Source organism: Sorghum bicolor, chromosome 1, assembly GCF_000003195.3.
Source record: "Sorghum bicolor cultivar BTx623 chromosome 1, Sorghum_bicolor_NCBIv3, whole genome shotgun sequence".
NCBI lineage: Eukaryota > Viridiplantae > Streptophyta > Magnoliopsida > Poales > Poaceae > Sorghum > Sorghum bicolor.
In genome coordinates this window covers 74,127,461-74,145,127 of record NC_012870.2, presented here as the reverse complement: position 1 = coordinate 74,145,127, position 17,667 = coordinate 74,127,461, and the positions used below count along the sequence as shown (strand labels likewise).

Here is a 17,667-nt window from a genome sequence, read left to right as displayed (position 1 = left end):
GTACTGAGATTTCATCTGCACAAAATCGCCTACTCTGTACAAACGATGTACGGTAGCAGCTTATTTTTCCTTTTCCTTTTTTTTGAAAAAAAAGTTTTTTTATTTTATTTCTTTCATTCACGTATGTAAATGTCAATGGCAAGTGTTCTTTTCCGTGAGTATTGAGTTCCACATGCCACTGATTAACTTCCGTAAACTTTGAAAATCCCGTGCCATTTTTATGCAATCATTGAGTTTCACATGGCACTAATTAGCCTAAAGATTCCAAATGGCTTCCATGAATTTCCCGTTGAGAAAAAAAAAAGGATACATTCAGCCACTGAAGGTCCAAATGGCAGTGGCATTTTGCGTCGCTTTAAAGATAAAAGACAATCAGCGCGCCATGGTGTCCAATCGGCTTCGAGATCCTGAAAACTTTCCCGGTTTGTTTGTAGTACGCACTGTAAAACAGCTTTAACAGTACTACAGTAAAACATTACCGTACAAGTTTCTCACGCTTTGCGGTAAAAAAAAAATAAATTTTTGTTGTACTAACACCATCAACGTACATATAGTTACGAACTGGATTGCTGTTGCCTAGATGAGAAGATCACATTCACATTTTTTTTTCTGAAAAAATCTTTGTAACGTCTCCATTCAAACAAGCTTCAAGTAAACAAATCAAAAGGGTCGAGTCAAGAGATTCTGGCACTTTGCCCCCTGAAACCCGCCCGAGCACAGCTCTCCATGCCCATGGAGAGGCTGACCATGTGTCCTCTCTCGCTAGCCATCAGTCCATCACACACACACACACACACTCTCTCTCTCTCTCTCTCTTATCGATAGATTCATTCAAAATCAAAATGCCGCAGAGCTTTCAAAAAGGGAGAGAAAGAGGTAAAATAAAAAAGACAAGGCGATAATAAATTACAAAAACAACCCCACCACCGGTGGGCCCCCCTGTTCCACGGTGCTTTTCCCCAGCTATCACGAGACCGCCCCCCGCAGCCACGCTCGCTCGCCGAAGCCAACCAACGCCACCACCACCCCACCACCATCAGTTACTACTGCTGCCTGCCTGCGCCTCGCCTCCAGGCTCCCTCCAGGAATCCCCTCCTCCTCGGATTCTTTCCCCTTCTCCAGCTCCCCCATCCTCCCGTCCAGCACTCCAGCAGCGCCGCCTGCACTGTGCTGCCGCGCCTTCGGCAGCAGCGCACCGCTCGCCTCCGGCCTCCAGCCTCCTCGGTTCCCGTGGTAAGCCACTGCTCGCTTTCGTTCTTGGCAAAAGAACCGCAGCGAAGATCCTGGCTTGGATCTGCGCTCGCCTGCTTTCTTGCGTTTCATGGCCTGTTCGATTCTCGGGCTGCTGCTCGGTTCTTGGTCCTGTGGGTTGGGTCCGCCGGACGCCGGTGGAATTATGGCTTTGTCTCTCGTGTCAACATCGCATGTTGTGCTCTTTCTCCCCCATCTGGAACGCGTAGTACGGCCGTGGAATTATTTCTGGGGGTTCAGTCCGTTAGCGGTACCAGACGTTGCTTTCCTAGCAATAGTGCGGCTTACCTGCTTGTACCGAAGCAGTTGGTGAAGTTCGGTTGGTGCCGTGATGTGTACATGTCTTACGCTTCTCTGCAAGCTTTCGTTCGTAGTAATGGAGTCGTGTGGTACATGGTTTTCAATTGCAATTTGGTACCCACCTAGCTTGTTTCATTCTTGAAACCGAATGTTCCCTCTCTCTTTTCTCCCGGGTGTTTGCTAGACCGAATAAACACGCTGCATTGCCCACAACAAAAATGTAACAAAAGCATTCTTTAACAGATAGGTGGAGATACGCTGTGAGCAGTTGGTGTCAAAGTTAGAAATAGATCTGATCTGTCCACTGTCTTTTAGTTGCGTTGTAGTTAGTAGTTACCATTACCGGTAGGAGGGTTCAAAGTTCAAACCATAGCGACAATTGTGTTTCTTGCAGCTCTTCTATGTACTCCTTCAGCAATGCATTGTGTCAGACTGAATTGCTGTGCTATATTTTGAAACCGCAACTGTAGTGTGGCCCTGCCTGTGTTAGTTTTACTGTCCATTGTTCACTATGAACTGCATTGCCTTTTTTGGGAAGATTATCGAAGAACTCCTAGGACCCTGGATTTTCTTGTACGTTGGAGCTTTCAAATGTTGCTAGCGTATATAGCTAACTAGTACTTGGACAGAACATGATGTACTAGTTTGTTTTATTTTTCTTATATACAAGGCAAATATGTCTAAGGTTGCAATAAAATACTATATATGAGGATAATTTTATTATAATGCTTTTATTTTGCAATCCCTTGTTGTTTGCCTATTCAAAATTCAAACAAATTCATTGCTATTATGTGTAATACAATCTTTAAACTACTTCCAATGAAAAAAAGATTTCAGAGAACAAGTATGGCAGCTGTCTTATCTGATTTTATCAATTTCTCGTGGTTCTTGAAGTAGATCCTTCTAATGCTGATATCTCATTTGATTATGTGAAGGGAGGCTATGAAGTTAAGGACAAAACGGCCCGAATGGAAGTCCCTTATGCCTCTACAACTGAGCAGATTGAGCAGGAAATCTGCCATGCGTTTCTTTTTGTTCCCCAAGGTTCAGTCGGCTGGTCAATCACCAGATGATACCCCAGTTTATCTTAACGTGTACGATTTGACACCAATGAATGGTTATATATATTGGGCTGGCCTGGGCATATTTCACTCAGGAATTGAAGGTTCTTTTCTCTGCCATATGCATCTCTCTTTTTCCCCAGTTAATACATAATCAAATGCTGGTTATTTTTCTGCTATTTCAAGCTAATTACTCCTCTATCCTTGAAAAATTGTAGGACTATTTCTGTGATACTATGTTTTGAACTGGTAGCCCTAGTCATTATACTGTTACATTGCTTTCTAAAAAGCAGAGGTTATTCCTCCCTATAAAAAAGAATTGTAGGACTAGTACTAAAGTAAAACAGCCATCTCATTATTCGTTTTAGCTAACATTGCTATCTAGTACTGTGATGTATCAGCTATTTCGCCCTATGAAGTAATAGTTTTCTTTTGTTGTTGTTGTTGTTGTGTGTGTGTGTTAAGGAAACAACCCTTTTGCTACATAAACAATCCTATCTGCATATAGGTTTGTTCCTTGCCATAAATTCTGTTCTAGCCATTAGGGCCTGTTTGGAACATGCGAATTTTTCCTGAATTCTATGTTTTCCCTGTGAAATTGAACTGATTCTTTTGAAACTCCTGTATGGTTCATGTGAAATTTCTGCTTTCCAAATAGGCCCCCTGGGTATGCATTGTTTCACCTTGCCTAAATGAGCTACATATTTTGATTTTTTTTGGGTGCTGTCATTGATGGTCTGATGTGTCTAGCTGAAATCATTAGATTCACTAGGTGTCATTTTACCTTATAGAAACATGGACGATATGGGTGTGTTCTATGTTTATTGCCTTTTGTAATAGGAAATAAAATATTACAATATTGTAGAAAAAAATATTTTGCTATCTGCTGGGCTTGGAAGATGATTGCTTTTCTTGATGTTGTTGGGTCCATTTTATGTGTCAGGCTTCAGTGTACCAAACACCTTTTTCATCTGAGACAGCTTGTTTGAAAAAATGAAATCAGCACCAAACACCTTGGAAGTAGGGATCTTTACAGATCCAGAATCCAATTTTATAGGGTTTAGTAGTGATTTAAGAAATTTTATTTAGGTTCCCTGCTTGTGAAATCTCTAGTCATCATCCTCCCTTATGTTACACATCTTTATAGATCCAGAATCCAGTTTTTGACGGTATAGTAGTGATTTAAGAATTTTCTTGAGGTGCCCAAGAAATTGCTAGCCCTCATCCCTAGTCCCTAATGCTAGCTAGATCCAGGAAAGAAGAGAACTAGGGAAGGATATGGGAGTAGGAATGGTGCGCTAGTTTGGAGAAGTCCATGTGGAGAACTTGGAAAATGAGGGGTAGTCTCGGAGATGAGTAGCATCGATCACTGATCAGATATGTGGATGGGAAAAGGAAGTAATTTAGAAGCTCGTTAAATACTCAATGCCACTAGCAACTATCCGTTAATAAAGTTGCATCTGTAATTTGGATTGATCCAGTCTGGGTTGTTAGGTCCTGTCTAATCTTGCCAGTCATTTTTAACAATAGTAGTCATTTATTGACTAGCTTATATCTTTCTTTAGGTTCATTTTTTCATTTTGTGCTCTGTTAATTTAAGTTCTTGGGTGTAGTAAAGTACACATGCTTGAATGTAGTAGATTGTCAAAAATGAAAGGCTGAACTATATGAGATGGCATGGTTTTTGGAGTATGGATTCATGTGAATTTAAACGATGAAAATTTTCAGCTAGCTTTGGAATATTTTAAAAGGGTGATCTGTGTAATTATCTTGCTGACTGCCTCAAATATTAAATGATAGTGGCATTGGCATTCAAACCCCTATTCGCCGTGCAGAAGCTGGGATATTAATATATTCCCTTTTCTAAAAAAAACCTATTTGCCGATAAAAAGTTGTGATATAAGTTCTGTTGTTGCTTTGCATATAATATATATGGTTTCTCTACAATGCAAGATTTCTCAACTGAATTCTCACATGACATTTTTAAATTTCGATTGCCTCTCTTTTCCATTAACAGTTCATGGTGTTGAATATGCATTCGGAGCACATGACTTCCCCACCAGTGGGGTCTTTGAGGTAGAACCTCGCCAATGCCCTGGTTTTAGGTTCAGAAAATCAATATTTCTTGGTACAACATGCTTGGATCCAATCCAAGTTAGGCAGTTCATGGAGCTTCAGTCAGTAAACTACAATGGAGATACTTACCATCTTATCACAAAGAACTGTAACCACTTCTGCAAGGATATGTGCTACAAGTTGACCGGTAACAAAATTCCCAAATGGGTGAATCGGCTCGCCAGAATAGGTACCATAACTTTACTCATGTGCTAATGCTTGTAGTAGCTCATTGATTCCACATAGCAAAGGTGATAGTGATTTAAGTGCTACTTGTGCATAGTCAGAGTGCAATACATGGCTTTAACGGTCATTGCCACCATTTTTCGCTCTATATTATTGTTTCCACTTTACTTTCTAGAAATATGGTTTACCCTGGTTTCCGAATGTCTTGCCTTCATTTCCAAAAAGTGTTAGGTACTTTTCCATCACACCATATCACAGTGTAACTCAGTAACTGTGTACTTGATATGTGATGTGGCATTGGCTGAATCATCCTGCAAAGAGGGTAGCTGTCTCTAGTGAATAGTTTCATCCACAAAGAGCACTATAAATTTTTGCCATATGTTTTCAGCAGGTTGTTGAATTCAACAGCATGCCCAACTAAGGGATCTGTGGCAGCTCTGACTGTGTAGTTTGATGCCGGCCCGTGTTTCTACTTCACTTAGTAGGACTGTTTTGTATGAACATGGAGTTCTTGTTGTAACTTTTCATAAATCAAGTGCATCTTTTCCTTGTAGGTGCCATTTGCAACTGCCTTCTCCCAGAGTCGCTTAAGATCTCTCCAGTTGGCCATGATCCAAATAGTCAATCTGAAGACTCGGAGAAAAGGCGGCTGAGGAACCCATTTAGCTGTTTCTCTTCGATCTCGAGTCACCGCCAGCTGCCGTCATCTTCTCCTTTCCCACCATCTCCTGTGAAAGAGGGTCTCCCCCATTGTTCCTCGAGGAAACCCAGCACGGGCGCGGCGTCTCTGAAAAATAGGTAGCCTGGCGCCGCCCCTGTGGTGTAACTTCCGGTACCAAGTCGTTGTGCTAATTCTTGCAGTGTCAACATCTGGATTGCACGGCAAGTGCCGTGCTGTAGCTTTCTGTCAGGTACTTGTTTTTGGTCGGTAAAAGTCAGATGCCTGATGGCTGTATCATGTAAAACCCAAGCGTCGTGTGCTGATTTGCCTCGCAAGATCTGTTTGGGAGGGGTGAATTTTCACTCGATTCTACCCGCCTATGTACTCTACTCAGTGATTTGTATATTAATCCATTATTCTTTCAGCTGCTAAAAAAAGTGCCGTGTCGTTCCTGGAATCATCATCTCCCAGCTTTTTCGTTTGACGATGCTTTCTGAGCGGAGTAACATTTGTGGACTGTAAGAGAAATTCCTCCAGGTTGATTTTTTTTTATCCTCTCCAGTATTTCAGGGTGTGTACTATCCTCATCAATCATACAAGTGCATAATTTTGTGACCGCGGGACCAGAGAGTCGATTGGACGGTAGCACCGAAATGGGTGCCGAAAATTCTGATGCCTGCCTGGCTGCCTGTTCCAATCCTATAGTACAAATTCCAGGAGGGAAGCATACGCACACCGGATAAGAATGCCTCCAGGAGTAAGCAAAGGTAGCAGCAGTAGTGTGGTAGTGGTGGTGCCCTTTGGTGCTCAGTTCTCCGCCGTGCCATGAGCCATCCCCACACCTGTCGCCCTTGAGACACAGAGACACTGCACCGGGGCGACGACGGCGTAGTAGTACGAGAGGGACAGAGACGTGCTCCTCCTCTCCGTGCCCCGCTCCGGTTCACGACAGAAACGGAGGTCGCCGTCGCGCAGCGGATGATTGATCCATCGACGATCGATCGGGTTTGTTTGTTCGCTTCGTCGTCGTGCCGAGTGACGGGAGCCGCCGCGCTTTTCGTCAGGTCATCTCATCTTTACCAGGCTTATCTCCCAAGAAGAGAAAAGGCGACGAGTACTGATGCATGGCCTTGATGCAATCATTAGCTGTGGATAACGCTCTCCTAATTTTATTTTTGTTTGTTTTTTTTTTCTCCCAGACGATGCGTCACTTGTTTAATATGAGTGCAGTCAGTTAGGATGCCTCGATCACAGAATTGTAAGCGTTGGTCTTTTGTGTATGCTCAGCATAGCAAGTAACAGTGTTTAAGTCAGAAAAAAACACTGCTTGAGTGGTTACCAGACATGGTTGTACTTGTACCCCTAACCACCAATGGCCTAAGAGCATCTTCACCAGTTGGAGAAAACTTCAACCCCCAAAATCTAGTTATTAGGGGAGATACAAAACATGTTTTGGGTTTTAAAGATATTCTCTCCAGCAAAATGAGAAAATCCAATCACTAATGAGAAAAACGGTGGATTGGAGGGAGGAGAGGTATCCCCTTTTATTTGAGGGTGGGAGGCTAGGATTTAAGAGATTGAGGGAATTTTTTTCTCATTAGGGTTGGGTTTGGGGAACCGCTGAAGTTACAAGATCTCCAAAATAACAGTTTTTTTCCTCATTGAGGGTTATGAAATGACAACTGCTGGAGATGCTCTAAGATTTGACATTCTATGTCTCCCCCAATGACCGATCGACAATGAGAAATCTATGGTCACTTCAATTCTTAGTCTCAAATTGTACCGGACTAATCTCATGTACTCTACTGTTAAAAGCATGCTTAAAGCATCTGCGCTCTACTGTTAAAGAAATGGTAGCATTGGTGTAGTCTAGGCTGTTATTGTCTTCAGCACTAGAATGCACCATGCATGCATTTGTAAGAAGAACAACATTAGGAACAGCTACTCCCTCAATTTTGAACTTTTTAGCTTTTGATTGACCAAATGTTTAGGAAAAAAATATTGTAATCCAAGTTCAGATGAAACTAAAGTGGTCAGAGTTTAAAATATTTGACTTAATTAATTAAGTTGAGCAAAAAATATTGTAGATGTTGATGTATTTTTCTATAAACTTTATCAGAGTTAAAAGAAGTTTGACTTGGATAAAACTAAAGTGAACTAAATTTGAGAGCTATTGGAGCAAGCAATAGAGAAGAGAATGGATCGTGTTCGTCCAAGTAAGATCAAGCGAATTTTTTTTCTATGGGACTTAATTTGTGAAACAGCCCAGAACTCAAATGAAGCCCAGACAATTGGGCCAAGTCCAAATTTCAGAATTCATCATCAGACAAAAGAAAAAAAATACTAACAGAAGACGCCAAAACATTTACAAGCATCTTCTGATTCCGATTACCCCCATTCCCCCCAATATTACATCACAGAGACCATTAGTTCATGATAAGCTGCACTTGCATGATAATCCACACAGATTTACAAAGATTACCAGCTACTAATCTACATGGCTTAACAAGTTACTGAATAGACTTAATCACCGTCAGGACATTGACTGATAGACGTCGTACTGATTATACTAGTGACTTGATTGCTTGAAACTACTGCTACGCGCGCCCTGCAAATCGATCGATCCATCCATCCATTAACACGAAAATACCTAGCTGATAGCCGGTCAATCCTTCCTCGTTCATGCTCATCATATCGGTCGATCAGTTGAAGTGATCGTAGACTACTCCTCCGAAGTAGCCGCCGGGCGCGAGGTCCATGTCCATCATGTTCATGTAGCTGTTGTAGGCGTACTCGCTCATGTAGGTGAGGTCGGCGGCGGCCTCCTCCGGGTCCACCCCGAACTGCCCCACCAGCGCCGCCGGGTTGTGCGTCACCGTCGAGAACGACGACGAGCTCGGGCTGCTGCTTCCTGCGCCCGCTCCGCCGCCGCCACCACCGGCTGCCGCGGCAGCCGCGATGACCTTCCTCTTCTCCTCCTCCGCCTCCTCCAGTCTGTCCTTCATCTTCAGCAGCTGCAAGACGACGGCGGCGGCGCGAAACACGCATGCATGAAGTTAGTAAGCAGCAGCACAGCAGCAACGGGGAACGGAAACAATTCACCGTCATCACACCGAGATCGAGCGAGGTGGAGGTGGTGGCCATGTGTGTAGATTTGAATTAATTTGGTGTCGCTGCCGGAGGACGGATTAGTTGTTACCTCGGTCTCGAGGTGGCAGTTCTGGAGGACGACGGCGTCGTGCGCGGCGCGGAGCTTGGAGAACTCCTCCTCCATGAGCTTGCTCTTGTGGCGGGCGCGGCGGTTCTGGAACCAGACGGCCACCTGCTTGGCGTCGAGGCCCAGCTCGGCGGCCAGCTGCACCTTGCGGGGCGTCTCCAGCTTGCGCTCCTTCCTGAAGCTGAGCTCCAGGAACCGCGCTTGCTCGTCGCTCAGCCGCCGCTTCTTGGCCTGCTCGTCCCCGCCCTCGCCGCCATCCGCCGCCGGCCGCGGCTTCCGCCTCCGCCGCTGCCGAGCCTTCTTCTGCTCACCACCTGGTAGTAGCACATGCGTACATTATTACCGCGCCATGATGGGCTCCCAATCTCTAGCTCGTCCATGGATTACTCGATAATCATATGGTACCAGATCGAGATGACATATGAAGCACTCACCGGAGCCGGGGGTGGCGGCCTCCGCGAAGCTCTCGGGGAAGACGAAGGACGGGAACAGCAGCCTCTCTTCCTCCTCGCAGCCCATGGTTCTTCAGCTAGCTAGCTACTCGAGCAGATTACACTCCAAAACCCACCGCAGGGACAGCAAGAAGAGATCGAGCTGCTGCAGCTGTGTGTTCTATGTACGTAGCTAGATCGACTGATAGATGCTCAGTTGCTCACTACTACTTCGATCGGTCACTGTTGATGGTTGCTATCTACAGGCAGCTTTAATTTGTGCTTCGATCTGCCTCTGTAGCTTGTACTAAGAGTAGTAGCTCGGATATTTGTATAGGAGTGTTAGCTGCGCTGGGTTGCCCAGTGCAGTGACCAGCGGCTGTGTCCTAGTCTGTGAGCTCGGAGTCCGGCACCGGGATTTATAGGCGCTGGACTGGAAGAGAGCGAGCTGAGGGGGGGCGCTGCTGTTGCTGTACCCCTACTTGGGTTGGGTTGGTTGGGACTTGAGGGAGGAGTCGATAAATTTTGGTGTGGACCGTGGAGAAAGCAGGCAGTTTTGTCGCTGTCACTCGCGCGCGCTCGCCGCCGGCCGAGAGGAGCTTTGCCTTTGCGTGCGTAGCGCTGCTGCTCGTAGTGATGGTAGTTTATGGATAATGGAAAATTAACGAGAAGGGAGGGGAGTTGGGAGCAATCGGTAAAGCGTGGCCGCAGCAGCAGCGATCGAGCTTATATTACTTGCAAACCAGCTAGCTAGCTAGCTCCATCACCATCATCTCGCGATTAATATAACAGCGGTGCCGCCTTTTGTCGACAGGGACGCGCGGCACGGCCGGTGAAGACGGATCGGTGGATTTTCGTCGCGGCAGCCATGAGTGATGAGTTCCTGCTGGGTTTTTATTTCTTACCGCTGGCTTTCTGCCGATGCCGATGGCTGCTGCATCTGAATTCTGAATGCCCGCACGCATGCCAGTGCCACCCACCAGCAGCAGGGTAAATTTGACAAGTCAGCGGAGCGTGAAGGCCGGGAAGGTTGAAACAGTGCGCGCGTGGGAAACTTCTCCAACTAGAAAACTGTCCATCTCCTCGTTTTGAATTGAAACGCTAAAAAGTAAAAAAGCAGTGGTACTCCCTTCGTTTTAAAATAGATCGATGACATAGTTGACCTTCTTTTATTGTTTCAAATTGTTTTTTTTTTTTGCCTTTCTACACAAAAAGAAGTACAGTAGATTGCATTCATCTTACAGTAGATTGGCCTTGTTTAGTTCCCACCAAAAACCAAAAACTTTTCAAGATTCTCCATCACATCAAATCTTACAGCACATACATGAAGTATTAAATATAGATGAAAATAAAAACTAATTGCACAGTTTGTCTGTAAATCACGAGATGAATCTTTTAAGCCTAGTTACTCTATGATTGGACAATGTTTGTTAAATAAAAACGAAAATGCTAAAGTAGCAAAATCCAAAAAAATTTCGCAACAACTTGCAAGGTGCCCAATTTGTTAGAAGAACTTAGAGAAATTAGTCCAAGTATATGGTCCAAATACTACCCATACATATTTGGCTACGCGAGACAGTGATCTAGGGATTCACTATCCCTAGAAATGATATCGTCGTAGCATTCTTGGCTCATCCACCGCTCTATTCGCATGCATATGGGACATCTTGTAGGTAGCCCTAGTCTTTCTCTCTTTGCCGGTTCTAGGCCACCACAACGCGCTTTGTGCTACCTTCACCTCTTAAGTCGTGAGTTGAGTGGACTTGTGCTCCACTTTCATTTGATAGACAACCTCATGTCCATGCTTATTTGGTAGGACACATCCGGCCACAAACTGATCATCATATTGGTGTGTATGTGTTCCCTGCAGCATACATGACATTGGTGTCCTGCATTGGCAAGCTTAGTGGGGGAGCAAAGAATGGCGACGGGTTCTCGATGACCTTCGCCTCGTGACATCTGTCAAAAATCCTTTTCTCGTGCGTCGTCTGACTATGCTACGGAGCTATTTAGGTTAGACCTGCTATATGTGCTATTTGCATTACACTTACATTGGTCAAGTGTAACTATCATGACATTGGGGTTCTGATAAGATCGAGCCAAGCAAGTTGGACCACTATCAAATGAATATATGTGTGTCCTAAATAGATTGTCCTCAACGACATACAATGTGACCAATTACACCACATGTGTAATGTTTGGACTGTAGATGCACAAAACAACCAAGTTCTTGCATCAAATTGAGCTTACATCCACATGGATAGTTGTTTTATGGTGGATGCAATTTAGTCTTCTTGTATATGTGTAATAAGTGTACAAACATATAAACCATGATTGAAGTACTTTTGATGACCGTGTTATGTATTTCAAAACAGGAGGAGTAATTAATGAAGCAAAGTTGGACTCATAATAAAGAGAACAAAGTTGGAAGAGATGGATTTGCTTTTAATACTCTTATAAACAAGCAAGCTAGCGGTTTTTAGTACTCAGTGTGATGTCAAAGAGAAGCGGCGGTTGGCCGGCCGTTTGGTTGAAACTGGGAGTCTTCAGTGTTTCAGATGCACAAGTTACCATCGCAGCGCGTGGCTGGTCTTGTCGGCTTCCGGGGTCCGGGAGACAATCACAGAAACGGCTGCCTAGCAGCTCCAAGGCAATTGACGTGAACTACTCTGCATGCACGCGTGCGCTGTACCTTTCTTACAAAAAAAAAACACACCTAATTGGCTAAGTTTCCATTTCCAAGCTGCTTATTATATGGAGTATATATAAGCTTACGTTGCGCAAGCAAAGTACATGTCAATAAATAAGTACACAGGTGTGGATAAATATATAAGTCGGGCGATCGATCGGGCACGTGAAGGCGAAGCATTTTCTGGCCCGTCGCGTACGTGTAAATATTTGACCGCGACGTGTTCTCGATGGATTAGAGCAATGGAGCTAGTAGCTACTCCTAGCAGAGGGATGGATGGATGGATGGATGGATGGATGGATGGGTGGGTGGACGAGAAGAGGTTTCTTGTGGTCTCTTCTCTCTCGGCGTCGACGACGCGCGCAGCTAGCTGGTCTGTCCCTTTCTCTCTCATTGAGTTGGGTGCACGCACGGCTAGCTTTAGATGTTTAGAGATATCGTCTGAACAGTGGTGCTTTCCCGCGACGCGATCAAATGGCGGGCGAGTCGACGGGATCGGATCGATGGCTGACGGCCTAGCTAGCTCACGGCCACGCCTTTTGGAAACCTGCTGGCATGGTTTGCGTGCGTTCTCATGCCGATATGTATGTGTAAAAGCGCATGTGATGCCAAATCGGAAGCTATGGTTTGGCACCCAGGAACAGGATTCTGCAGCACTTGGAAGAAAGCTCAAAAGTCGTCGTCGTGCAATAACGACACTAGCTAGTCACTAGGCACTGCTCATATATCCGTTCCCGGCCGGCCCCGGCCCCTGCGTGCAAAAGCAGTTGAGATCGTCGAGCACGTATCGTCGTACGTACGTGCACAGTGCACTGTTACTTGTCCATGCGTGCATGTGGTCAAATACTATTTATGCGAGCTAGTACACAACAACCACTCCCCGGTCGAGTTGAACAGGGGGTGCCAGTACATGCATGGAGGACCCAAGACCGACCGATCGACGAGAGGAGTGAGCAACCGGCTAACTGCAACTGCAAGGACAAATCGGCCATCAGGAGCCTCGATCGCTCGGTCCTGCTGGGTCAGTCAGCTTCAACGACCTGGACTTAAAAAGAGCAGCTCGCCGTTCTCCTCAAAAGCCTCTAGGTTAGGTACAAGAGCATCACCTGTGTGTATGCCTCCTCCTGTGTAGCTAGCTAGTACCTAGTATACGGCTCATCATTTGAGGACTCGCTCAGTACCATCGTCTTTTGCAAGCCCTGCCAGAGAGAGACGTGTACTGTTTATCTTGCATCGCAGCTATAGGACCAGGGAGAAGAAACTTTTCGCAGTCCTTTCCTTGCAAGCATGGCCGCCTAAGAGTACCGTATATCAGTGCTGCGTCCACACGTACATACGTCAACTGCTCTTCCGGCCCGTACGTGTGGGGCTTCAGTGCCCTTTATTTTTTGTACAAGGAGTTGTTCGTCACGCTTCCGCGCACACGGGTCAATATTGCACTGTTGTTAGAAGCATGCAGGGCGCACTTGGGGAGCTTGCTAGTCGTTTTTCTTTAGAATTTTACAGTATAAGACTATAAGTACGTAAATTCTACCTCTACGAGCAACTTCAAAAAGACTGAGCCGACAGATTACGACCGAAGGACTGAGCCTTGCCAAGTCGGGGACTTAAACCCGGGTGGACAGATTTCACCACAAGTAACCCGACCAGCTGACCCCTATGATCAGTTCACAGTTGGGCGCTAATTTATAGTCATGATTAAAACATGAATGGTGTTTGCTTATTTTTTCCCTAAAAAATGTTCATGATGATGTTTAGTGGTGGAAATAGATATTTTGATTAGAGCGGGCCAGCTAAACATGGTCAATCCCATCAAAACATATTCTAAACTTTTTAAAAGGTTTGAAATCACAATTTTAAGATTCTCAAAGATAATAACTAGTACCTGCGAAAATAGAGAAAACGTTAGCATGGCTGCAAATTTTGATTCTTAAAAGTAGTAAGATTATAATTGTTGCTTATGTATCTTATTTAGAATCTAGATAGGATTAAAAGTTTGGTATGGTGTTAGGGGGTTGGGGGGGAGGGGCATGATCCTTATTTGTTCCAACTTGAACCTGTGAGTAAAAATAATTTGTAGAGGGTTACATGAGACTTACTGGAAGATAGATGAAGTTCAAACGTTTTTACCTATGTTCATTGCTAGATGGAAGATAAACTAGGTTACTTGCTGTTTTCTTTTGCTGAATCCACCCCTAAATAACAGTAGTTACTGATCTTTCCACAAAGTTATGTTTAGGTATAGTTATCGGGCTTTTGTGAAATTGTAGTAGATGTGAACACTTATACATAGACACATATACCCTATTAGTCTACTCCTATGAGGACCTCTAAAGGAGTTAACTCACAACTCACGAGATTAACAAAGTCGGCACATATATCTTTTTATTGACAAGCATATCGTCTACCACTAAATTAAGAATAACAACACCATTAAATCTTAAAAAATCAATAAAAATACAAGCATCCATATTAAGTCTCGGAACTTGAATCTAGATGGGTAGGTTTTCCTACAACTAACCCAACTAGCAGAGCTATACTCAATTAATTTCATGAACTAACTAAGCGGTACTTCGTTCTGATATAATTTGTATATTTACCTAAGGTGCAAAACAATACAATTTTATCTTGGTCTCTATTTGTAGTTTGTATAATATGTGCTTATGGATCCAATTGGTTGCCTACACAACTCTTTATTCAGACACCACCCCAATACAATTTGGCCACGTATGGTTACTTACACAAGTCTATATGTAGGGCACTCACAATACAGACTCTATCATAGAGTCTAAAGTTATTTATTATCTCGAATAATATAGACTTAGAGTCTAAATAAGACTTGGAATCTTATTTTTTTTCTACCTCTTTCTTCAATAAATATGTTGTCACATCAGCAAAATACCATAAATAATATGTAATTAATTGTCTTAGACTGTCGATCAAATCTTGCATATCCATCTATGCCCCTCCTCGTCATGCACCCTAAGGCCTAAACACGATCCATGGCACAGTAAAGATCCCCGTTGTCACCCTCTGGGTCACGACCATAGTGTGACCAGCCAATGCAAGTCGCCACAAACGAAAGTAGGTGAGAGATCGAGTGGGAGGGAGAGGGTGGATGCATGGTAGGCATGTATGTAGTAATCGGTAGGGAGCAGGGCAAATCCTACTTTTATATGGGCCCAAAATAGGTTGGGGTAACTTCATCGAAGGCAGATGTGAGTAACTTAAACACCCACAGTCACCCAAGCACACAGGTTTTACACTCACTAATATGGGATAACAACAACACTGCTCAACTTACGTTTCAGACAAACTTAACAACAAGTTGCTCAATTTCATTCAGGTTTATGGCAAACTAAACAGGCTATTGTGATGCAATTCTATACTAATACAACAGCAACCAATCAGACCCTGCCTGCTATGTATTATTATTTGTCTAAAGCAACATGGTACTCATATTATTTTTCCCCTACTGCTAAAGCATTATTGCTCTAGCTGGACACTGTCCTAGTTATGACATACTTCTTCTATCCTATTAAAAATATCGTTTTTAACTTTTAAACTTCTTGTTTAATCATTCAAATTTTTTATATAAATAATAAATAAATGAATTATTACAAAGTATCTTTAATAAAATAAAATAAGTCATAATAAAATAAATAATATTTATATAAAATTTTTGAATAAGATAAATGACCAAATAAGAAATCTAAAAGTCAAAAAACGACATTATTATCAATGAGACATAGAGAGTACGTGGCTATCATCAAGTCTTATCTAAAGGCCATATCGATGATGTGAAACTAGCTAGCGCTCTCTTTAGAAATGTCAATTGATCAGTTTTAGTCAGCCTTTAATTTACTGTTATCCTCCTTTTGGTGAGTGACAGATTTGGACGCGCAGACAGACATTCGCGGCGTGCGTGCATGCATGAAGTGGCCTGCAGGGTGGTGGACGACGACAACGACGCAGTGCAACCACCTGGGCACGGGCACGCCTCACGCGGGGACGTAACTGTGCACATATGCTTCGCTTAGTATAACCTTGTCTTTTCGTGCCCAAAAAGAATAATCTTAAACCAGACTTACAGCAAGTATATGCACATGATATATCGGTACGTGTTTTTGGTTATCGTTCAATGCATCGCTAGCTGTATAATACTAGGCCTTGTTTAGTTCCAAAAAATTTTGGGAAATGGACACTGTAGCATTTTCGTTTGTATTTGACAAATATTGTCCAATCATGGACTAACTAGGCTCAAAAGATTCGTCTCGTCAATTTCGACCAAACTGTGCAATTAGTTTTTATTTTCGTCTATATTTAATACTCTATGCATGCGTCTAAAGATTCGATGTAACGGAGAATGTGAAAAATTTTGCAAAATTTTCTGGGAAGTAAACAAGGCCCTACCACAAACGAATTGTGACTTCGAATCCGTTCGGCCGGTCTAGAGCAAAAACTTCCGCGTAGCGTAATCTCTCCATCGCCATTTCGAGCAGCGGCAAGACTTGACGTGTTGACAGGTCCCTGGTGGCCCGGAAAACCTTGTGCTCGGTGCTAGTGGCCGCCGGCCGGCCAACTGAGAAACGGTTGGTTGGTCGCGGCAAACTTTAACTCATATCATTTGGATATATATACATAAGGTATTAAATATATAATATTTACAAAACTAAAAACATAAGTAGAGAATGCAAGATAAATCTTCTGAGTCTAATTAATCTATAATTATAGACACTAATTATCAAATAAAAAGAAAATACTATAACATCTGCTAAACTTTTACACCTTTTAACTAAACACTTCCTTAATTTTACCCTTGAGGGTATACGCTCTCACTCTCTCCGCCACTGAATTCACAAAAGTATGCAAACATATATCTCAATGTAAATCTACGTTGAGAAGATATGTGTTTGTATACTTTTTAATACGAATCAAGTGGTAAAGAAAATAGGAGCACATGCCTTTAGTGGAAAAAAAAATGCCTAAGCAAGTTTTGGCCTTTGGGTGACCAGAGAGAGAAGACCCGAGGGGAATGGGGAATGATGAATATTGAATGGCCGGCCTGGGCTAGCCGATGATGCATGCATGGGAGTTGCATTGGGACGACGGGGCCACCGGGAGGGGGGGGGGGGGGGGTGGGGCTACAACTACAAGGATGCCTGCAGCCGCAGCCCGGCCGGTCGTGCACGGCGTGTGGGGCAGGCCGTAGAAAGACGATGCAAAGAGGGCAGTGGCAGCAGGTGCGCGGTGAGGTCGTGCGGAGGGAGGACCAGTCGCCAGTCGGATTGGCCCGGCGTGTATCGCATCGGTATCGCTGTCCCCGGCAGTCTCGTCGCGCGCACATGGGACGCCTCGAACGTGTCGTGACCCCCCGCGCGCGCCGTTGTCGCCCGGGGCCGTGCGCTCGGCGCGCCGCCACGCGTCCTCGCGGCCCGCCTCTGACCTCTCCCGGCCCGTGCGCGCGCAGGCGCTCCTCCAGCCAGCCCCCGCCGCGCCCCACCCCCCGTCCACGACGACGAGATGGAAAAAAGCCTGCGCAGCGCACCACCAGCCAACCGGACCGGCTATCCTATCCGCGCAGGCTTTCGAGCGAAAGCGACCATACCGCGCCCGCGCGGACCCCGACCCCTGAGCTCGGCGCCGCGGCGTGAACAGGACATGCTGTCATGCGGCCGGAGCCGAGGGGCGCGCGGGCCAGAGAGGGGAGGGCAAGGTGGCGCCGGTGCTCTGGGGGCTTGACTGCCCCGACAGCG

The 17,667-nt window shown here is 44.6% G+C and overlaps 2 protein-coding genes across 2 annotated transcripts; one reads left to right on the top strand and one right to left on the bottom strand.

Annotated features, from left to right (window-relative positions):
- Positions 980 to 6,031, top strand: LOC8081883 (deSI-like protein At4g17486). Its single transcript, XM_002468286.2, has 4 exons — positions 980 to 1,233; positions 2,487 to 2,716; positions 4,630 to 4,917; positions 5,468 to 6,031. Exons 2-4 carry the CDS (start codon positions 2,494 to 2,496, stop codon positions 5,713 to 5,715), a joined length of 759 nt encoding a protein of 252 aa, XP_002468331.1. The 5' UTR covers positions 980 to 1,233; positions 2,487 to 2,493; the 3' UTR covers positions 5,716 to 6,031.
- Positions 7,843 to 9,664, bottom strand: LOC8081882 (homeobox-leucine zipper protein HOX12). Its single transcript, XM_002465650.2, has 3 exons — positions 9,226 to 9,664; positions 8,774 to 9,105; positions 7,843 to 8,588 (listed from the first exon to the last, which is right to left on the bottom strand). Exons 1-3 carry the CDS (start codon positions 9,308 to 9,310, stop codon positions 8,277 to 8,279), a joined length of 729 nt encoding a protein of 242 aa, XP_002465695.1. The 5' UTR covers positions 9,311 to 9,664; the 3' UTR covers positions 7,843 to 8,276.